This window comes from Amphibalanus amphitrite, unplaced genomic scaffold, assembly GCF_019059575.1.
Source record: "Amphibalanus amphitrite isolate SeventyFive unplaced genomic scaffold, NRLGWU_Aamphi_draft 000073F_arrow, whole genome shotgun sequence".
Classification (NCBI taxonomy): domain Eukaryota; kingdom Metazoa; phylum Arthropoda; class Thecostraca; order Balanomorpha; family Balanidae; genus Amphibalanus; species Amphibalanus amphitrite.
This window is the reverse complement of record NW_024881569.1, coordinates 64,234-87,016: the sequence shown is the minus strand read 5'-3', so window position 1 is coordinate 87,016 and position 22,783 is coordinate 64,234. Positions and strand designations below refer to the sequence as shown.

The 22,783-nt window shown below is 53.2% G+C and overlaps 2 protein-coding genes across 4 annotated transcripts; one reads left to right on the top strand and one right to left on the bottom strand.

Annotated features, from left to right (window-relative positions):
- Positions 1 to 2,071: 2,071 nt before the first annotated feature.
- Positions 2,072 to 9,844, top strand: LOC122379208 (serine/arginine repetitive matrix protein 2-like). Of its 3 annotated transcripts, XM_043361214.1 has the most exons (7): positions 2,072 to 2,113; positions 2,803 to 2,986; positions 4,510 to 4,622; positions 4,813 to 4,896; positions 5,262 to 7,166; positions 7,465 to 7,636; positions 8,605 to 9,844. In XM_043361214.1, the coding sequence occupies exons 2-7, from the start codon at positions 2,841 to 2,843 to the stop codon at positions 8,810 to 8,812; spliced, it is 2,628 nt and encodes an 875-aa protein (XP_043217149.1). In that variant the 5' UTR covers positions 2,072 to 2,113; positions 2,803 to 2,840; the 3' UTR covers positions 8,813 to 9,844. The 3 variants fall into 3 exon arrangements, 2 of the variants coding, with proteins under 2 accessions (XP_043217149.1, XP_043217150.1); XM_043361215.1 differs by lacking the exons at positions 2,803 to 2,986; positions 4,510 to 4,622; positions 4,813 to 4,896; XR_006256143.1 differs by lacking the exons at positions 2,072 to 2,113; positions 2,803 to 2,986; positions 4,510 to 4,622; ... (1 more) ...; positions 5,262 to 7,166; positions 7,465 to 7,636 and adding an exon at positions 8,238 to 8,449.
- Positions 9,845 to 10,444: 600 nt separating this feature from the next.
- LOC122379210 (protein SpAN-like) lies at positions 10,445 to 12,892 on the bottom strand. Its single transcript, XM_043361216.1, has 2 exons — positions 12,266 to 12,892; positions 10,445 to 11,818 (listed from the first exon to the last, which is right to left on the bottom strand). Exons 1-2 carry the CDS (start codon positions 12,390 to 12,392, stop codon positions 10,584 to 10,586), a joined length of 1,362 nt encoding a protein of 453 aa, XP_043217151.1. The 5' UTR covers positions 12,393 to 12,892; the 3' UTR covers positions 10,445 to 10,583.
- Positions 12,893 to 22,783: the final 9,891 nt, after the last annotated feature.

Sequence of the window (22,783 nt, the reverse complement as noted above, 5' to 3'; positions counted from 1 at the left end):
AGGCGATCGGCGTCTGGCCGGCCGGCGCCGACGGCGGCGCTTGTCACCGCGCCCAGCGGTCGCGCGGGTAGCAGCGCGAGATGCGCGGCCTGCCCAGAGTCGAACGATCAACTATGCGTCTCCTATTGGCTATTGGTGTCTCATGTCTGACGTGTGTGTGTGTGTGGGGGGGGATATCTGGCTTTTGTACTATGGGTAGCAATAAGATGTTTTGTTGCACGGCCACGGCGGCCCGTGTAATGTGTATAGAAGCTACTGAAATACACCGGATGCCCTGACCATGGCTGAAGCCTGAAGGTTATTGAATAGATAGGCATTAGGTGAGCACCAGCGTCCGCCGTCAGGGGCGGATCCAGGAAAACTCCAAGTGGAGGGTCAGGAATAGAAGTGGTGCCCCTACCTATACCCAAAATCAAAAGCTCAACGGATTTCGGCCACTTAATTTTAGTGGTGCCCGATTTTCGTTTTTTATATATACCTACCTACATGATATATATGAATATGCAATGTGTATACCTGTAGGTTGTGGACACTGAGAACCTGAGTGGTGCCTCTAATAAGCCGCTGGTGCCCCTGAGCCCTAACAGGACTATGGTGCCCCTGAGAAGCCTGAAGTGTCCGCAACAGGCACTTGGTGTCCCTGACAGGCCCAAGGTGCCCCTTCGAGACCGGTGGTGCCCCTGGCAGGCCTGTGGTGCCCCTGACAGGCCTGCGGTACCCCTGACAGGCCTGTGGCGCCCCTGGAAGGACTGTGGTGCCCCTGAGCCCTGACAAGCCTGAGGTGCCCAGGTGCCCGCCTTACAGGCCCGTGGTGCCCCTGACAGGCCCATGATGCCCTTGTTAGGCCTGTGGTACCCCTGGCAGGCCTGTGGTGCCCCTGGCGGGACTGTGGTGCCCCTGCTAGGCCGCTGGTGCCCCTGGGCCCTGACAGGGCTGTGATGCCCCTGACAAGCCTGAAGTGCCCTCGACAGGCCCAAGGTGCCTCTGCGAAACCGGTGGTGCCCCTGGCAGGTCTGTAATGCCCCTGCCAGATCTATGATGCTCTTGCTAAGCCAATGGTGCTCCTGACAGGCCTGTGGTGCCCCTGGCGGGCCTGTGGTGCCCCTGCTAGGCTGCTGGTGTCCCTGGGTCCTGACAGGGCTGTAGTGCCCCTGACAAGCCTGAAGTGCCCCCTACAGGCCCAATGTGCCCATGCGAGACCGGCGGTGCCCCTGGTAGGCCTCTGGTGCCCCTGGCAGGTCTGTGGTGCCCCTGACAGATCTGTAGTGCTCTCGCTAAGGCGATGGTGCTCCTGACAGGCCTGTGTTGCCGCTGGTGGGTCTGTGGTGCCCATGTTAGGCCTGTGACGCCCGTGATAGGCCGGTGGTGCCCCTGGCAGGCCTGTGGTGCCCCTGGGTCCCAAAGGGGGGTCATGACCATTGACCCATGTGACTCCTCCCCTTGGATCCGTCGCTGTTTGAAATATTGATATTCGAGTTTTTAATTCTTTCCATGTACTACCAATTCTACCATAGGTGTTATGATAGAATTTTGAGCCTTGAAACCCAAGGCCCCAAGCACATACACTTCCCAAAGGCCCTGCCGGCTCTGCATCTTTCCCCTTCGGCAGGCGGCCGCCATGAGCTGGATTGAGAACATTGAGCCACGAGATTCAAAATTCAGTATCTTTCCTCCTGTCCTTTCAGCCTTGAAAATGAAATTGTCAAAATTAGGCTACCTGTTGATTTTATGCAATTACATGCACCAAAAATAGCCATACGCAACTATTTATGCAAGAAAAATAACTGAAATCATAAGCTATCAATACACGAATGCGGCTAAAATAAATTCGTAGCAGCATCTCTTGTATCTGGTTCTGGTTTGAAAAATTTCCTACCTACTAGAAAACATTTTGCAAATTTTACTGAACTCACGTTGAACATGTTGAATTATCAGCCTAGGAAGATAAAAACGAAATAAACAAAAAAAAAATCTTAAAATTTTGAGTTTTCAATTTACAGGCTTTAAAAGTAAAATTATGGAACTAAGGAAGCTTCTACTAGCTATTATACTGAATTTGAATTTCCTACTATTTAACCGTAAACATCGCGTCGAAAAGGGCGGACGCGCGGTGGTAAGTCGCTTCCATTTATTGTATTTGTTATTTTGTCTTGAATGAAGTTTGTTAAATGCATTTTTCTTTTACCGCTTAGGGCGCCTTTGGACGGACTTCTTTGAATCTGGGCTAATTATTTTGGATTCACTGTGATTCGGCTGCGCCACATTCGCCTTTTATGTGTAAAACAATGTTATATGCTTTTTATGCCTCATTTCATAAAAGGTTTTATGTCTGAACACCATTGACTTGACTTTGACACCACTTTGACTCCCACCACAATGTGTGGGACCAACGTCATATCAATATCGCATGTTTGAACGAACGCTTGAAACCACGAAAAGTCTGGAAACGCGAGGGTAATGCGAGCCTACATACCTATGCCGAATCGTGATTCCAGCCAAACATGGTCTCGAGAAATAGGTCACAGGTCAAAGGTCATTTTGGTCAGGGCAATATAATTTTCAGGATAGGTAGGTACCTATACAATGATGAACTTGAGGGTACCTATTGAGAGTTTTGTTGTGATCGGCCACTTTTTACGCAAGTTATTCGTGAAAAACCCAGGGATCTGATCAACCCCCCCACCCACCCACTGCCCTTCCCCCCTATACAGGCCAGGGTTATTATCTGTGCTGTGCAGTGTGCACTTACTTTTTCTGTCATTATTGTTCCACATTAATAACAAACCATAACTTCTTCTGCAGGTTTTCCTTGTGATTTTCTGTATTGTCATCCTCAAGAAATGTCCCAGCCTCTGCTTGATGTGGATCCTGTGTGCTTCCGGGCCTGTTTTCCAGGCGGTCAATGCCTTATCATCACTACGGTCCTTGACCATGTGATGTATGGTAATTTGTCCCAAAGACAGCAGATCCTGAAGATATTAAACAGGTATGCCTTTAGGGTGGGTGCTGATGGTGATCACTCATTTTCATACTGCTCCTCTGGCTTTGTTTCCCCCACCCAAGATACTGAACTTAATACAGAATTTATTATATCACACTACACATTGTTATCTACACTGCAATGCAGCTATTTATTACACTTCAATTTTGTATGCTTTGGCCTAAAATGCCATCAATGTCCAGGGGAGAGTGGGGCACATTCATGCAAAAAATAGATAAATCCATATACCTATCTGTTCTTTGGCTAGTGCAACAGCAAAATTGTTGATTGTAGTATGGGAAGGAACTATTGCAGATATTTTTCCTCTTTGAAAGTTATCCTCTAAAATTATTGCTTCTATTTGAAAAAATGACTTTTCATAACTGAACGTTTGCACGAAACTGCCCTGAGTGCCCCACCTATGGGGCACATTCGTGCAAGGGATTGGGCACTTCCTTGCACCCTGCAAAGTTCGAGAAATTACGGGGCAGTACCAGAAATTTACCAAAGGAAATTGGCAGGGGGTCATTTCTCTTGATTCCTTTTGACAAGAATGCATTGCAATTTGCAATTGCATAACATATGTATAAAGAATGGGCTGGCCAACAGGAATGTGCCAACTGCCGGCCTCCGAGACCTCGCCAAGTTCGCGTGAATTACTCGTCACGACGTCGCAAGCAGCCGAGACTGAGTCAGGCGAGCGTCATTAGTGAAACCTACTACAGATAAAGTAATAAATCGCAAAACTAAAAGAATATGCACGAATGTGCCCCAGGCAGTGCGTACACGACCTGCCCCACAACGTATATTTCAAAATTTCTTGTTGAAAAAATGACACTTTGTCAACAAACCAGTTTGCAGCAGTTTCGTGAATAGAGTGAGCTTCTTCGCCCCCCCCCCCCCCTCCCCAAGTTTGAAAAGCTAAACCACATTTCCGAGTCAGGATCACGAAAATGGATGATATGAGGAAAGTTTGGAAAGCTCACGAATATTACAAATTTGCGTTTTTATCAAGCATGACAGCAGGTACAGTGTTGTCTTCTACGGTGAACGAAGGGCGGCAATGATGACATATTTCCATAATTTACCTTGAGCTCGTGCAGTCACTCGTGTTCCCATAAACTGCTGAAAACGAATGTGCCCCATGCACGAATGTGCCCCACTCTCCCCTACTGGAATGTTGTCAGTGGCACCATACTACAAGCTCATTTTTTAGGCTATGGATTTTCTATCTTGCAAAATGTCAGCAAAAATGATTTGAGTTTTGATTTTGCCATTTTGGCCTCTTTGTTATGGCTCTGTTTCCAGGTCAATGCACTACCATAAGTGTAATCTGATCCTTATCTAGCCGAAATTCATGCTCATATCTATATGTTTTGATATTGATGAAAGAGATGAAAGCATTTATGGTTTTCGACCCAGTTGGCTACCTTTTCTTATAAGTGTAATGGCCCACTTTGTTTTTGCTGCCCTGTCCTGACTCGGCCTCGGACGGCTGACTATCTGTACACGGTGTACGGCGCCGGCAGAGACGGGCTGACGGCCGCTGTCGAGGAGGAGATCCGCGCCGTCTGCCGCCAGCTGTTGGCCAGCCCCGAGTATCCCAGCACCGTGCACCAGCGTCTCACCACCATCCTAGTCTGTATCCTTACCAGCGGCATAACCTCATTGGGACGCTGTACCAACGAAATGCAGCGTTGGGACGGGCGTCGTAACGTGGACCGAGCATCTTGCACGACAGTTCTGTGTCCGATATTTGTATGATGCGGTTGCCTTGTGATTGTACTGATCGTACCACCATGTACCGCGATTTCCTTCACTAACCGCTCCAGCGCCCGATGATCGCCATCCTGTTCTGACGCCGACCGGAAGCGACCAGCCGCCGGCCTGCACACTGGTGGTGGCCGTCAACCCAGGTCACGAGCCCCGCCCACACTGTGCGCTTGTCCTCGTAAAACAAAACTTTCTGTTTCGGCCACTAAGTTTGGTGAATGTTTAAAACTGCAGGCCCAAATTTGGTCAAGTTTTAGATGAGAGCTGTAAAACAATCTTTCGTGTTGTTTGCTATATCATGGTTTTCAAATTTCCTTTCCAATGTAACGAGACATCCTAATGGCGCAGCCTTATCGTTCAGATGTTACTAGAAGTTTGATGGGTCCTTAGCTATAGCTGACAGTTTTTGTGTTCAGCTAGATACAGCTCAATTTTCATTGAACAGTTAATTATGCCATATGTAAAGCACGATCCCTGTGAGACTGACTGATTGTTGTGCTGATTACAGAGGGCGCTTTGGACCAGGTGTGGGACGGTGTCGTCTCTCGACTGCACCAGTTTGAGGTTTTCACGGACCGGCGGCGCTCCAGGATGGTGCCGCCTCGCCGCAGTCGCCGCCTCAGCATCATGCCGGAGCCGGCGGCCGCCGAGCCGGCCGCCGCCGCCACGAGCCGGCCCCGCGCCGCCGGCCGAGGCAGTCGCTCCAGCCGGGTGACGTCGCCCGCCCGGCGGCCGGCCGAGCCGCGCGCCGCGCCCCAGCCCGCCGCCAAGCGAGGACGCGGCGCCGGAGGCTCCGGATCGTCCACCAGCAGCTCGCGGCTGCCGACCAGAACGGCCGCCGTCGGCGGGGCGGCGCCCGCTTGGAAGAAAGCAGCGTCGCCGGCCTCGTCTGTACGAACAACTTCGACGACGTCTAGCAGGAGGTCGACAGCAGTTCGCAGCAGCCGCCGGTCCGTGGCCGTCTCCCCGCCGGTCCTGGTCGCGACCCGCAGACAGACTCGCAGAAGCAAGCCGGCAGCGTCGCCACCCGTGCTGTCGCCCGCTAAGCAGCAGATCGCTCGCGCTACCCGCGGCGCACGCTCGCCCTCGTTTGCGAGGGACATACGAGTGCGCACTCTGGAAGGTGCCAGCGGCGAGATGACGGACTTCAGCATGCCAGAGGACATGACCGGGCACAAGAGTCAGTTTCTGGAGGAACTCATGATGGACGCCACCGTCATGCTAGAGACGCCGGGTTTGCTGAAGAGGTTCTCCAAGAAGCTGAAGGAACCTACACCGAAGCCCAAGTCTCCCGCAAAGCCTGCACCGAAGCCCAAGTCGCCCGCAAAGTCGCTGCCTCGGTCAGCAAGGAGCACAGTTACACAGCGTGGCAGACAGTCCGGCGTCGCGAAGCGTACTCGATCCGAGTCACGCTCCCCGTCCGCCACGCCGCCAAAGAAGCCTCGAGCCGCGGTCGCAGACCGAGGCTCGGCGAAGGTCTCGGCCCCGGCGACTGTCGACCGTTCACCGCCTCGATCGGTGACCAGAAGCCGGCCTAGTATGAGCTCTGTTCGTAAGAGCCTGAGCGCGTCGCTGGCTGATGTGCCCATGGCGGCCTCTTCTCCAGCGTCACCGGTGCTGCGTGTACACACACCAGCGACCGCCCGAGCGTCGGCGAAGCGGTCACAGACCGTCACAGAGGTGTCACAGACTGTCACACAGTCGGCCGCCGGAACGACCGGCCAGACACCGAAGCCATCGGTGGATTCTCCCGATCGTCCGACACGCTCTAAGGCGCTGCTGGAGGCACGGAGCTCGATCCGTCGCCGGCCGGCCGGCCAGCCGCCGCCGGAGGACGGGCTGACGGCCTCGCCCAACCTGAAGCCGGCCCGGGATGCGGCCGCCGCCGCGCTGAGTCGTGCGTACGTGGCTCTGGCGCGCAGCGAGGCCAAACAGAAGGACCTGTTCCGCAGCCGGGTGTCGGGCGTGGCGGCAGTAGCCTCGCCGGCCCTCGCTCAGCTGTCGGCAGAGCACACCACTAAACATATCGATGTGGACGAGACACCGGCCGTGAACGCGGGGACCAAGACAGCGGCTGAGCGGCAACTCGCTGATCCGGTCATCCCTGAGCAGCCGCCAGCGAAGCCCGTGCCGCAGGAGCCGGCCGCCGACCCTGCGCCGAGCCGCTCGGACGCCCCGGAGCCGGTGTTCGCCTCTCCCGCGGGCCGCGGCACCCCTCGCGGCCAGCTCGCGCCGCGCTCGTCGGTTCGTCGCGCACCCGCGTCGGCACTGCGGCGCGTGCTGGACCGCGCGCCCGATTCTGCGGCACGCTCGGATGTCCGGCGCGTGCTGCGCCGGCCGTCACCGCCGCCCCTGGACCGGGCGGCCGGCGGAGACTCGCCGCTGGTCGAGGCACCGCTCACCAGATCCAGGCGTGAGTAGCGGCACTGAGGGGATGGCCTGCGCTGGGAATCCACGGTTTGTTTTCTTGTATTCGCAATAATCACCAGCAGGCCTACGCCCGATGACAGGTGGGTGGTCAGGGTGTACTCTGACTGATGTTTACCGTGTTTGGGAGACTGGGGTCGTAATATCTCTGAGTTTGTTGTGCTAACACGAGTTAGAATGGGTTACTATCTGGTTTGGGTCGTTTGACCGCTCAAAGGCATCGTTCGTGAGCGGTCTTTCCGTTCGTTTCTTCTGCTCGACTGACGCGACACCTATCGTTACAGGTGCGAAGCTGACAGCCGAGCTGTCTCCGCCTGTTGACGGTATCGCCGCGGCGAACAATGTGGAGGTGGACGGAGCGAAGCCCCCACCGCCCGCTGCAGTGACGGCGCTCTCTGATGAGAAGGATGGTTACGACGAGCCCCGCCGACGCAGCCGACTGCGCACCACCTGCCTGTGAGTGATACCGGCACGGCCGGCAGGCCGGTCATTCATGGGCGCCGATGACCACTGTAGTCCGGGCTCCCAAAAACCCAATTCATTATCATCATCATCGACAGACCGGTCGTTGAGTGCGAGGTAGAGGAGGAAGTTTTTTAATGTCAGCGTTTGATCACTGTGATTCCTAGTCCTGACACACGGGCTACACCGGCGCGGTGGTCAGAAGACATCACTGGCTCAGAGAAACTGATCAAAGATGTATGGGTTTACCCTTAGCTGTTGGGAGGGGGGGGGGGGGAGGATCCTGCATATCAGCGAAAATCTGGATATTTGAACAGCAGATATACCGTCTTGTAGCACGATGCGGCATACCAAGCATGGCAACTTCCACTGGTAGAATCATGGGTTCGATGTTTATTAGAGCGTGATTCTAAGTCTTCAAGATGTATTTATTCCCAACATTTACTGTTAAATGCAGGTACATAATTTGAAACATTTGGCACCCAATGGCACCCATAATCCTCTTTGAGCTTTTAGAAGGTGTTTGAAACACTATTGTTGTGTCTAGGGTTCCTACTTCCTTTAGCAAGAGGTATTGCCAATAAGTCACGTTTTTGCGAACATATTTGAGCTTTCTCCTTGAGCTCTTTGAGTTCGTCACTTTTGTCGGATTCGGTTTGCCCCCGATTTGGTTGGCAAGCTATTTTCTAAATTTTAGTGCCAGGTATCAAATCACCGAGTGAAATTCACCCACAAAATTCATCAGTGAGTGAATCCAGGGAATGGCCAGAGAAGTTTTGTCCTCAAGAAACAGCCGCCACATTCACTGTGAGTCCGATGTCCTGGGTGTTTAGGTTCAGTTCACACGCTCGTTATGACCCCTATTCGTAAGCTGTATCCTCGGTGCGCTGAAACTGCTGTCTAGGCCGAGCTGCGTTCCAGGCCCCGCGGTCTCTAACCGTACCGTCTCTGTTCTGCGGCAGGATGCTGCTGCTGCTAGTGGTGGTGGTGGTGGCCGTGCTGTGGCTGGGCCGTGCTCAGCTGCCGGCCGAGCAGCGTAACCAGCTGGAGCAGCTGCAGCGGTCCGTGCAGGCCCAGAGCCAGCAGCTGGAGCAGCTGGTGCGCCGTCAGCTGCAGGCGGCTCGCGGCTGGCTGGACCGGGTGCCGGCGCTGGCGGCCGGCGGCCAGTGACCGGCCGGGTACCCTCCAGTCGAGCACACTGTGACCCAGCGGCCCAGTGAGTACCTTGCGGTCGAGTACCCAGCCGTGGCCGAGTATCCAGCGGCCAGTCAGTACTGCTGACCCGACCCCTGTCAGGCGGGACCGGCGCCGCCGTCAGTGTCCGGCCGACGGATCCGCCCCCTGCCGGAGCCAGCGCCGCCTGCCGGCAGGGGGAGCGCGAGGGTAGACCGTCCCCGACCCGGCTGCACCGAGTCGCCACCGGTCGTGTAGTTTGGTCAGTTTAGCTGCTGTGCGGTGAGCTGTCTGAGTGACATTTGTGTCCGTCACACTCCTGATTTTTTTTACGTTAGAGATCGGCACTGATGACATGTGACATTGATAAGGTTGATGGTGTGTGGGCAGAGGTAACTCTCGTCCCGTCCGGGATCACTGGGCATTACAGTAGAGGCGGGATGGATTCGTGTGCGTTTTAAACTGGCATAGTATTTCGACACGTGAGAGTGTGAGATGGTTCAGTAGGCATTTGATGTACAAAGCTTTCGGCAGTACAAAGACGTGCCTGTTCGGTCGACAACGTTTATCGTCATCACACATTATATTTGACAAATCACGTAGCGTAGGATCATTTAGCATAAGCATTGGGCGTTTTAGATTCTTACTTGAAAGTCGCAAGTAGTGCTGTCATGGAGTGGTGTTTACCGAAGGAGATTTCACTTTCATGTGCCGTACCTGTCACAGAGTATGCATAATGAGAACTGTTAGTACCTTAGCTGTAACTGCATGACTCCGAAGGCGCTTAGTGCGATAAATATGCATCGATGTGCTAGATAGAGCGCTGTTTTATCGTAAGATTTCACACTTGTGTAATGGCTAAACTGTAAATCCACTCGCTAGGATGAACGTACAAAGCGAATGATTTGCGAAATGCTCATTTTGCACACCATCGAGATTGTAGTTAGGTGTTCCTGGAAATATTGTATTTTCGGTAACCGTTGGAACGACCCGCACCAAATTTGATGTCAATATACTTGTGTTGGCAAATCTTGCTTTCGTGGATATGAATTTGGGAATTTGCAATGACGCTGACATGTAAAAGGTGACTGTTCAAGGAGATTAATCAAAGAATCAAAGAAAAGAAACATTTTACGAAACAACTGTAACAGAACATTTTGCATAACTGGAAGCTGCTTTCCATTTCGAGATCTTATGTATGAAATTTCGGAAGATTCATAGTTGATGTTCTGTCAAATTAAGTATTCTTTTTGGACCTTATGCTCAGGCATGCTAGCAAAAAGGCCTCTGACTCAACATCCCTAACCCGATATTTACCAGGAGTGAAAACAGCACAGTCGAGGCAGCGACCAGCAGCGACACCGCGCACTGCCTGGGCGGCGTGTTTTTTACCAGTCAAAGCAGTGAATTACATGTGAATGTTTGGGAATGATTGAATGATTGTATCGCAAATGATTTGTTGATCTAAATGTTACCGGTAAACCGTGTGATCTCTCCAACATAGCACCGTGCTTCTGTTATGCCTGATCTACAACCAGCATTTTGGATGTGAAAAGTACGAGTCCTGTGGTTGTGATATGCCTGCAGGTCACAACGAGAATCCCTTAGCTCTAGGAACTGAATCTATCATTTTACGCAGATTTGAGTTTTATTTCAATATAAAAAGACACACGTTATGCCGCCATTGATTTCGCTTCAATGTCGAAGCACCTGTCGGCCCATCCAGCCTCCCTATCCTCTGCTTTCTCTAACCCAGTCAGACGGTCGGTTAGAAGCAGGGTGCCACGGGAGATATCATGTCCGAACAGTACTTATCCTCCACAGTGAAGGCGTACACGCGTCCGGTGGTGCCCAGGTCGCCGGCAGTCGTCTTGTACTTCCAGGTGACGGGGCCCGTGGTGGCTCGGAACCTGGCGAACGCGTACAGAGCGTTGCTAGCGCCACGCTCCGGGTGTACGCCGCCGGTCATGAACGTGCGGCCGGCCTTCCGCACAAACTCACTGCCACAGTAGAACTGACTGGCCTGGAACACCGGGTCAAACACCTCCACCTGGAAGTAGCGACAGCCGCTCGAGAACAGAAACAGCATCCGCTCGCGGTCGGGCACCGGCTCGAACAGGATATACATGCCGACGCGTGTGCACTTCTCCCTGCCTGTGTACTCGACCCGCCACACGCAGTTATTGGGCGCGCTGCGGTCCATGTTCTCAAAGTCGAGCACCATCTTCTGGTAGCGCCTGTCGTCGGTCTTGATGTCCACGTCGCACGGCCACGGCTCGATTGGCTCCAGCTTTTTGCACGATTTGTCTGTTTTCGGACAGCCGAGCACTTGGTTAGCGAAGCCTAGGTCGGCATCCGGGATGAACGCGTCCTGCATGCCGATGCTGCTCGAAGCCATCACGCCGCTCTTGGAGTCGAGTGCGGCGAGGAAGACGGCCTCGCCACTGCGCGAGAGTCCGTACGTGTCGTACATCATGATGGACTGGTAGTTGAACGGACAGTCGCCGTAGTCCTTGCTGTTGAGGTACTGGAAGTCCTCGACCAGGCCGTTGTGCGCGCGCACAAGCAGGTGTTCGTCCCGGTCGGAGCGCGAGTGGGTGTGCGGCAGGCCGAGCACGTGGCCCAGCAGGTGCACCAGCACCGGCTCGCTCTCACAGTCGGGCGACAGCACCAGCTCCTGGCTGCCGTCCACGTAGCCCAGCTGGGTGTAGCAGCCCTCGCCGTACTTGATCTCCAGCTGGCCGCCCGCCGTCACCGGCTCGAACTTGATGCACGTGCCTCCCGACCAGCGGGACATGGCGTGCTCGACCACATCGGGACTCGGCCCCGGGTCCTTGATGTGGTACTTGATCGTGTTGCCCGGCCACTTTTTGGGAATCAGCGGTGCGCTGGATGATTTGTCTGGCTTCATTGAATAGCGCTTCTTCTGATCCGGGGATAGAAGCAGGTCACCTTCATGCAGCTTGGCTCCAATGGGCTTCCACATGTTCAGCATGATATGATCTGTTGAAATGCCAGCGTATGATTGAATGACTGCCACCATAACGATAATACGTTTTTAACGCATTATCTAATAAATGTATCTTATCAAGGGTTCATACATTGTTATCATATCTACCTTTGCAATTAATACTTTCTGATAATATTTACGGCATATTAATCGCAATTCAAACATTACCCAAATCGGCACGATTCAATGTTTTTTTTCAACATGAATGTACCCTCGAGTAGGTACTTCACTCTGAATGCAATCAGAACATTACTTTAGAAACGATACTGAGCAACCTTACGTCGTAAATGTTATTTATCTGAAAATTAATTTGTGAGAAAAAAGATATCAATGTGAAAAAGGTTGAGAGCACCTGCCTAGTGCCTACCTACCTGTAATATGATACCTAATTTCATTCAATTTGAGCAAGCAACAACCATGTGAAGGCGACGTTTACTAACCGGTTGGAGACATCGGTGCATGATATTCGGTCATCAAGTCTTTCTGTTTTTCTATGCTGATGATATCCAAACCGAAAGCATAGCGCGCAAATAAAAGACTCAAAAGCATTATTGGCGAGTGTGCCATTGTCTTGTGCTTATTGAAGGATTTAGCTAGTTGAGCATTTCACGTTATGTATTTGGTCTTTTTCACTTGATATTTTATAAAATATAGATGATTGCGCAAATATAGCAAAACAAACTTATTGTTCAATTTGTGATTTCATAGCAAGAGCGAAAATTACCGGATGCACTGTGTTTCGTTTTCGTTCCGTTGAATTTTTATCAGGTTATTAGCCACGTGATGGTCATCAACGGGGATCTTTCCTTGAACACGAGACATGCTAAGCAAGGTGCTAAAAGCACTCACTAAGGTAAACACATTTTGATGTGAATGATAATGACCCCCAAAGCGTGTTATTGCGTCACTTATGTTCTGAAGGAAGGAACAACTTTCAGTTTTCTACCAATCGCTTCTAATGACTGTTGCAGATCTTGAAGCATGTCGGAGGAAAGTTTTCTTAAGAAGTGCACTTTACAGCATCACATAGAAATTTTAAGTACCCCTTCATGAAAATTATACACTGCATTATAGCAGTCTCACATGTCTGGACGAACATAAAATCCCTTTCCATCACGTGCCTCGTCTCTGGAGGATAATGCGCTGTAGCGCATCTGTTTACATCCCATTCGTTAGTCCAGATAAGGTCGCCGCGGGTCGCATCGCAAGCAGCATGTCCCCAATGTCGTGAAGACGACCCTCCGCTGTGTCGGAGCGACCATCCCCGAAGGTCGGCCATGCCGGTGACAGGCCGAGGGGTGTCCCGGTCATTACTTCAGCGAGGCGTTTGTCGATTTGGAGCGCGCTGTTTGCCTCCCACTTGACCTCTATTTCCGACCGGGGCGGCCGCCGCGCGCTAGAATCGTGTGTCGTGCTCGGCCGGCCGCCCGAGGGGCGTCTCCTTGTGTCTCCGTTTTCCCGTGTCTCCGCGCGGCGGCTCGCAGCGGAAACCTGTCACAGATGGCCTCCCCTCCGCGTCCGTAACTCCCGCGGATCGTACGGTAAAATCACATCGGCCTTGGTGTCGGCGCGCATCTCCCGCCCCCGTCGGAGATCGCTGCGGGGCAGCCGGTGCCGCTGCTCCGCTCGTTTTCGGATCAGGAGAGCGGGGTAGCTCCTTTCCTTTAGATCCGTCACCCTCTCCTCCACCAGCCGCAGCTCACTGACCCAATCCGACGGGAATCTGGCCGGGGCGTAAACACACTTTCACGGGCTGCGTAACGCACCGCTCTGGCCGGTGCGGCTCTGTAAGGGACGAGCCCCCGTCGCCGGCCAGCGGTGACCCGTTTACGTCGCTAACGAGCTCCCGCCTCTCACCGGACTCGGGCGCCGCGTCCTCCGCTCCTAATCCATTCTAACGTCGTGTACGCTATACGGGTCTACAACATAGGGATGCAGTAAACTCAGTTACCTTAGAACACCATGGGATACATTGAAAGGTCTCGTAACGTCCTGGCCCAGCGATGAACGTGGACACCTTTGCTCGTTTAGGTCTCAGGAAAGCTGGATCCTGTCTCCATGCTACAGATTTCCCGACTGGTGCTCGGTCCTAGCAACAGAATCCGAGCCGGTACCGACAGAAGTGCGCTCTTCATTAGCCTGAGCTCGAGCTCGAAAACACGTTGTGTCACCGGGCATAAGTCGGCTCGTCGCCTGGCGCGAGGGCCGGTGTTTTTTTTTTTGTGCGGGAAGATCTAGGTGCCAGCAGTTACTGGTCTGGCGGTCTGGCGGTTGAATAAACGGCATTGGTCAGTATGGGGGCCAGCACGGCGACAGAAGACGGTATGAGACAAAATGTATGAGGCGATGCATTGGGAGCCAGGTCGAGTTGCAGATCATTGAGCTGATAGCGGTAATATGGTGGCAAGAATGTCCAGTTCGCAAGTATTTGGGGACGCTCGGGGCCTGGTCAGGCTAGGGCTATGTCTTGATCGTTACAGTTTATACGGATAGTCGATAAATCCTCAGAACAAAATTTACATCATGAATAGATCCTTATATATAATACAAACTTTTACTTCGAACACTACCACATGGAGAAAGCGTTCTTGCTTCTGGGAAGGTCCTGACCGGATCATCAATTTGTTTACCCTCACTTCGGGTGGATATAAAACACACACGTCCATGGGGTCACTCTGGCCCGATGGCGGTGGGGCTCCATGCCGCTGGACTGGATTTGCCCCCGGCCGCTCCCCAGCACACGGTATGAGTAGTAAAGTAATCTTGCACGGTATCATTAACGCACGGCCGCGAGATAATGTTGATTTACAGGCCCATTATTGGTTGTCGGCCCTCTCACTACTGAGCCCTGTGGTGGTAGTAAAGTGATATTGGTATCTGATCGTAACCAGGAAGGCCACCGATCAGAGAAAGGAGAAGTAATCCTTTTGAATGCGATACATATTCGATGCTTTCATGTTTTTGTGAATATAAAATAGCTACATGGTTGTGTGAATAAGTTAGCGATATGCAAAATCGTTCGAATTGTAAGAATCGGACTATCATAAGCTCAAAAGAATGGCATTTTTGTGAGAGTTAAAACAGTGGCATAAAAACTGTGAGGCTCCTTCTGAAAAGTTATGCATTGGATAACCGCTTGATTAACCCGGCAGTTGCTGGGGTATTTCGCCACCCACCGTTTGCTGGGGGGGGGGGGCGTTAAACGCCCCCAGCCGATAACTCGAGAACCAATAGGCGCAGCGAAACGCACGAGGCGGCAAACGAAAGAACGCGACGAGACGCTTCAGATGAGTACTTTAAAGTTGAATTTTGAGGTCACAGGTCGGGTCAAGGTCAGGTCAAACACCTGAAATCGGGCTTTCAGTAGCATGGAATTCGGGACTTCGCAATGGGCGCCTCTCGTCATAAACTCTGTCAAAACGGTGCAAAATCCATCATATAAGGCCTACAAGAGTGTCAGCTCCATGTAGGGGTCAGTCAAGCATAGGTCAGGGTCAAGGTCAGGTCAACCGGGTAGGCATATATCCCCGAAAATCAAAACTGATATTCGCAGCCTGTGACACATGTTTTATGGGTAATTTGGGGCGTAGAACACGATGGTGACATTCATTTTATCATATGTGTACGTGTTTGGCTAAAAAAGTTCAATTTAAGAAATGCATGTATCATGGTCGTGAAGTAGTCACGAGAAATTGCCACGATTCAGTTCAAGATTTTGGAAAATGCGGAACGATAATCAATAATCGAAGATAGCCATTTGATTGTTCATGGTATTGGCAGTCTAATGGCGTTTACGGCATGTCTATATGTCTGTTCTGTGATTTTATATGATTTTTTGAACATATGCCGTTTTTGGTCGAAAACTCAGAAATCATGACGTCACTAAAACCTCGATATCTCAAAAATTTTCTGACCGATTTTTTTGAAACTTTGTCACAATAAACTTCAATCAATTCCCTACAGGTACCCAAAATTTGGCGCGCCTGCGGCGCGCCGTTTTTACGCTATGGCCCGGCGAAAAAAGTGGGGGCGTTTAACGCCCCCCCCCCCCGCCAGCAACTCGCGGGTTAAGGCATAGCTTATATGCTAAGTCAACATTGAGCGTTTGGCAGATGATGGTTGTTAATTAGACCAAAGGCGGGTTTTGATTGTCAAGTCGCATGTTATTTTACCGGACAATAAAAAAACGACTTAGGTTTCCGCAGTGAGTTTTGAATTTGTCACAAACCCTTATTTTGATCGTAAGGATTTGTGATAGATGAACGTTACCCGTCGCAGCTACACTACTGTCAGAGCTAAGCTAGAGAAGATATCGGGGATGGGATGTACGGCAGCTACTCGAGTGTGAGTGCATTTCGGCGGGGAACCAGCCGATTATTGCGCACCATGAATGAAAGTCATCTTCAGGTGACTAAGGCCAACCGTCTCAGTGACATCTTGTAACGTGATGATTTCGAGGTTCTTGCTTACCTTTCCTGTTTATTAATGGCCCATAGATCAGACTTTTACGCGCCTCGCCTGACGTTTCGAGTGATTGATGTTAATGTGGTGTGAAAACGGGCTGAATCACATCATTATTCTTTACTGGAGCTGAAAATCGCCTCCGTCTGTAAAGGGTTTCATAAAACAACGATAAAAAGGATCAGTAGATAACTTGGAGCAATAAACACTGCATTTTATCACATACTGATCCGTATCGCAATTAAGATCAGTGAATGTGACTGCCCTCTTTGTGTTCCTAAGGTACAGGTCCCTAGCCATGGCCGGTGGCTCGTATAAAAAGTGGAGTAGATTTGTACAAATAACGCCATCAAGGAATGGAGATCCGTGGCCTTGATACGGGGCCATCTCCCCCCTCCAGCAAACAGAGAGCCCCAGCGCTGACACCGGCCCCAGATAGTGCTGCCCGAGCCGCGATCTCCTATCTGAGGATGGTCGTTAATTGCTCGGCGCCCGCGCCGGCCTGTGCCCCTGAGTGCACGATGTCCTTGCTGTGTGCCGCGGTCGATCTGGGTCAGCGCGCTGCCCTGCGGCTGAGCGCGGTACCTGAGCCGACAGTGTCCCCGCCGCCGCCCCACGGCGCATCCCTCTCTGTCGCGCCCAACAACCTTGTCCCTGATGCTGGCTGCGCCGCCGCTCCAACAACAAACTGGCGCAACGGGGGGCGCGTGCCGGCCGCCCCAGAATCGACCCCCTTCCGTCCGACCGATAGATACCCGCTCTACTGGCGGCGCCCCCTCGGCAGACGTCGATATTTATGCCGCCTGTTCCCAACGCACTTTGTGTGTTGCCGCTGCGGGATCTGTTTGCTTTGTTCGCGGTGGAATTGAAATGTCAGTTTGTTTGCTGGATCTTCCGACGTTTCATGGGCAAGAGACACATTTTCTGGAGTGTTTGTGGTTCGAGGTGGATTGTTCGAGGGAGTTTTGATTTACACTGCGATCTTGGTTGCGTCCTCGCAGCAAATGCACACAGGTTCAGTAAATCAGTACCTTAGTTGTATGCATTTCATAAGCTGTGTATTGTGTAATAAACGTAGTTGCTGTTTGTTTCCGGTAATCGGTATTACTGGGATTGCCAATAATTGTCGAAACCTAGATATTAGTCTACTCACCGTAACATGCTCGATCGAGGTTTGCCACTTGGGAAAATCAGTTTGTTGTTTTGTTGAGACTGTTGATTTTTTTTTTTCAAGATCCACAGCATTCGAATGTGCATCGGGGTTGAAAAAAATAGGCAGGATTTTACATTGGCAGGATTGTAGAAATACATCACGAGTTGAAGTGTGTCCGATCACGATGGAAAACATTTTCAGTATGATTGAACAACTATTCACACCAACAATTAGCTGGTATGCTGATATTTGAATAATGCACCATACATAATGATGAATGCCTACTGTATTATTATAATCATAATTTTTTTTTTTTTAATACACAAACTATATATTTTCATTTACAGAAAGAATGATTACTTAAAAAGGACGGACAAATGACACATGACAATTCCACGACACACGATAAAAAAACGCGGGCCCCGGAGAGCACTGAGTGTGTGCTTCGAGTTGCACCTGTGCGCCTACCGTTCACAGCGGTTCTGGAGCAGCGCCGTGGTCGCGGATGCTCTCACGCATCTTTGCGAGGAGCGCGGCATATGCGGTCAGCGCATTGGGGCGCGGCGGTCGGGGCGTGTCCTGTGCCAAGCTGGGAGAGAGGCATAACAGCTGCTCGGCGAGCTGCTGCGTCGTCGGCGAGTCCGCATCCGTAAGCGGTGGAGACTCGCGGCGGGGCAGCAGGTAGTAGGCCAGGTCTGGGTCATCTAGGGGGTTTCTGCTAGGCTCCTCACTGCGACTCCCTGCAGATGGACGGACTGGCATCACTGGACCGGGTCGCAAAGCTGTCGCTGAATCCTTGCTGCAGCCGACGCTGCAGTTCCCTTCGCCAGTGTTGTTGCAGCCGTCGCTGATCTCACCAGTGCTTCTGTCACCTCCACCGCCGCCGCTTCCTCGGCCGCTGCCGCCGCCGCATTCATCGCTGCTCTCGCCGCAGCTGCTCCTGCTGCAGCGGTCCACGTCGTGGCTGTTTCCACGGCTGTCGCCACCGCTTCTGTCAAAGCTGGTGACAGCAGTTCTGACGTCAGGTCTGTCGTGGGCTCCCGCCAATCGTATGGCCGTGGCGTTTCCGCGGACCACTGCCACCGATATCCGCTGAATGAGGCGCTCCATGTCCCGCCGGTCTCCGGTTACCTGCACGATGCGTCGGCCGAGGTCCTTTAAAAAAGAACAGCTGTCCGAGCCCAGTGCTCCGGATGTTTCCACGGCGACCGGGCGGAACAGATAGCGCCGACTGATGGCCTCATACCGCCGGCGTTTGCGTCCCTCGGCGGCGGTCGCGGCTGCGCTTGCCCGGGCTGCTGACGCGGCGACTGATGAGGCGCTGAATGTGTCCACACAGGTAGCATCCCAGACGAGGCACCTCCCTTCTGCGTAGGGGAAAGCTGTGATGCCATCCGGGCGTCGTCCATCACCGCGGTCCAAGCCAGCCGGCTCAAGAACCGATGGCAGTCCAGCGGCCGCGAGTCCGCGCTTAATCACGCTGTTGAGCTCAGCGTGACGGGGGAATCGGCCGGCGCTCAGCTGGCAGCTGAGGCCGTGCAGGCCGCGCTCGTCGATGTCCGCTCCGCAGCGGCAGCGATGGGGAGCGCAGACCTCTGCGCCGACCCGCAAGGCGACGGCTGTTCGTAGGGTGTCTGGGTCGAGCAGCGTGCCCACGCTGGCTGCTGGGAAGGCGTTCAGCCAGGCGCCGGAGTGCGGTTGTGCGGCAGCTCGGAGCCGCGCCCGGTCCACATCAGTCGTGCAGTCATCCAGCAGCTGCCGACTGATCGCTTCTGCTGCTGCTCGGTCCCAGTCACGCTGATAGCGCTGTCTGGACACATCTGGCGACGGCAGACCAGTGTGAGCCTCCCACTCTTCGACCAGGCATCGCGTCGCCTCACCGACACGAGCAGCGGCGGAGCCGTAGATACTTGCGATCGTGTCAGCGGAGGCCACTTGTGAAGCGATGTGGGCAGGAAGGGCCACGTCAGTCACCATCCTCACACCAAGTCCGCCGAGATTGACGGGCAGCGTCGCCTGCCGCCATGAGTCGCCTCGCAGTCGGACGTTCGTGATTGCCTCCATGCCGCAGCGAACGGTTTCGTCGATCTTGACGAGCAGGGCAGGGTGGCGATAGGCCGGGGAGCTTCGTAAGAGGTACAGAACGCGAGGAAGGCTGACGTAGCTCTTCAGCAAGAAGAATGCCTGGTGTGCCTCCTCCAGGGCCTGCAGCCGTCTGATGAGCTTTTCCACCATAAGCTGACCTTGTAGAAGCTTACGTCGCACCTGGTCGTCGTGCACAGGCGCGCCAAGCAGCTCCAACTCGCTCATGGCCACTTCTCGGATGTCTGGCAGGACGCTGTGGAGGTGGCGTAGAGCGATGGACTTGGATTCTTCGCTGGATCCTTCCAGGAGAATGGCTTCACATTTCGTCGGATTTATGGTGAGGCCCACCTTGCTCAGCTCTGCCTTCACTCGTTGGATGCTGGAGACAACATCAGGCACTGATCCCGCCAGCGTGCCGTCATCGAGGTACCAGATGTTGATATCTGTGTCTGCAGACCTGGCGGCGGCATCCACCGTCAGGGAAAACATCAGAGAACTCAGTGGGTCACCTTGCTGAATTCCTGTTTGAGACAAGATTTTGGAATCGCCTATGAAGAGCGGTGTGGTGGTGTTGTATCCCTGCCATACGAAGGGATAGATGGCAGGCGCTTGCTCTATTACGGCTTCCATCATGGAGTCCCTGCGCACGGTGTTAAATGCATTGGACACGTCCAACTTGACCATGATCTTGCTGTCTACGGCCGATTCTGAGCTCCCTTGTATGTAGGCTCTGACAGCGTGCACCGCCGCCTCACAGCCGTTCCTTGTGGCCACACCGAGCTGTATTGGACGCAGTCGAGCTCCTATAGCCCCAGAGACGGCTGCCGCGGCGACTTTCCCTGCGATGCGGCGGTAAACACTCCCAACCGCGATGGGCCGCAGGCCGCCGTCCTTCTTTCGGAGCGCGATCAGCGATGCGCCGAAGAACGCTGGCACCACACACTCGGGCAGGCGACCGCTCAGTGCCAGGTTTGTGAGCGCCGTCAGGGCCGTGAGTAGTCGAGCTCCAGCCTCAGCAGTGTGCTTGGTGAGCAGAGAGCGCAAGTGGGCCGGTCGGATTCCGTCGAGCCCTGCGCTGGAGCTCGGCGGGAAAGAGTTGATGGCCTTCATCACGTCCGCCTCAGAGGCCACCAGAGGCGCCTGGCTGTCATCGGGCGGTGGGATGTCACGCAGATCGGCGGGCGGCTTCGGGTGCTTTTCTTGCATCTTGTTGATGACATCATCCGCTGGGGGTGCGTAGGAGTCATCGGACGTCAGCGTTCGGAGTGCTCCTCGGATGTCGCCGTCCGTGAGCTTTGAAGCCACGCGTCGGGACATCGCTGTCACTCCGTCCGCTGGGCGATGACCGCGGCGGCGCTTGGTGGGTGGCACCGATGGCTGTGCTCCGTCTGGGTCCCCGTTCTGCGCCAGATTTAGGCGTACTTTTGCAGCTAGTGAACTCCTCGGCGCCTCCTGCGATTGCTCCTTGACCCTCAGCGCGGTGTAAGCAAAGCGCATTAGTCTGCGCCATGCGCCTTCGGCGCCCTCAGCGACGGCGCTGTTGATGAGGCGGGCGAGTTCGTCAGCCACAGCGATGCGCGCTCCTCTTGGGACGTGGGGTAGAATCCGCCCGGTTCGCTTCAAGGTAGCTATTTCAGCGGCAATGTCGGTCGTGGCAGATGGTGTCGTGTTGGGACATTTATCCCCGAATCGGCAGGTGGTGCACGGGTTTCCCAGTCTGACACAGCGGCACGCCTTGCATGGGTTTGTTACGCACCTACAGCAGTGCGTTATGCATTGACTGGTCTTCATCTTGCATCTACCAGCTCAGCAGCTGAAGCCTTCAAAGTTGACCATACCAGCCAAAGCGAAAGCTCCGACGGCCAGCAGGGCTCGAACCCGCTCCACTCATCACTCCCTCTCCTCAGGGGCCAGCACCCTATCCACTCGGCCACGGTGACATGTGCCTGGCCGAGTCATCACAGCAATCAAAAGTTAGCTAAACGGCTAAAGAGTGTCCTGGAGCCCACTTTCCGTCCTGGCTTGTCAAGAAACTGGGAAAAACACAAAAAATAGCTGAGCGCCTTATCTCCGGTGCAAGGCGATCTCGGGGAACAATGTCACGTTTTTCTCCGGAAGAAAAATATGCGATCTCTTGCAATCGCTGACGCTCTAAGAAGTTGTCAAATATAGCCAAATTTCAAATAATTATAGCATTGTAGTTCTGATCTTACGTGAGTTCATGCTGCGGCCCAAGAGAGAAAAAACTTGAAATTTTCATCTTACATATGGCACAGAAAGAATGTTTTCATCTTCAGTCTTCTAAGCCAGCGATGAAAATCCGCGCCAAAAGTCGTCTCAGCAAGTCACATTTGTCGAAGGAAAGGATTTAGAGCCTTTTTTGTTTATATAAGGGATTTATGTGCGCTTCGGCCGGCCAGTGGGCTCAAACAACACAATATAACTATAGCCACACACCCACCGCAGCGACCCCTCAAATCATGGTGATTATGCATGAGCTCCAGTGAGCTAAATAAGGCCGGAGTAACGCACACGCAACCATCAACACATCTCGTACCCACCCACCCGTTCTCACGCACGAGTGGCCAAGGCTGCCTCAGTCGACCGATGATCATACATCATCGAGCAAGGTCTAGTTTCGACCAACACCGAGGCACTCGCTTAGTCTTCAGCAGGGCGTATTATAAGGGATTTTCACTGGGTCGGCAATCACAATTAGGGGCGGCATTTTGCACTCATAGGGGCGGCACTTGGCATCTGAGGGGGGCGGCATACCTACTGATTACGAGCGAGCGAGCGCAGCGAGCGAAGCGAAGTCTTTTCAATATAAGGGAAAAATCTCAGTATGAGCGGCCCGGCCCGGCCCGGCCCGGCCCGGCCCGGCCCGGCCCGGCCCGGCCCGGCCCGGCCTGTAACGCTTTTGAGAGGCTTATATCTCAGCAACTGCTAGACCGATTGGACTGCGGTCTTTTTTGTTGGGTAGCCCCATCCCTTCTACCCCGTTATTGACTACTTTTGATACATCTCAGTGACCGCCGTGGCACGTGCCACGTGAAAAGTCAAGGGTGTTCAAGCAGTTTTGCAAAAGTAATGATTTTGAGAGGCCCATATCTCAGCAGCGGCATGAGCGATTGTCTTGCGGTCATTTTTATAGGGTAGCTGCATCCCTTCTACCAAAGGTCGGATACTCTTCAGCTATGTGAGTGACCCCCACTGCACGTGCAAAATACAACAATAAGAGGTGCCAAATTTGTTCCCA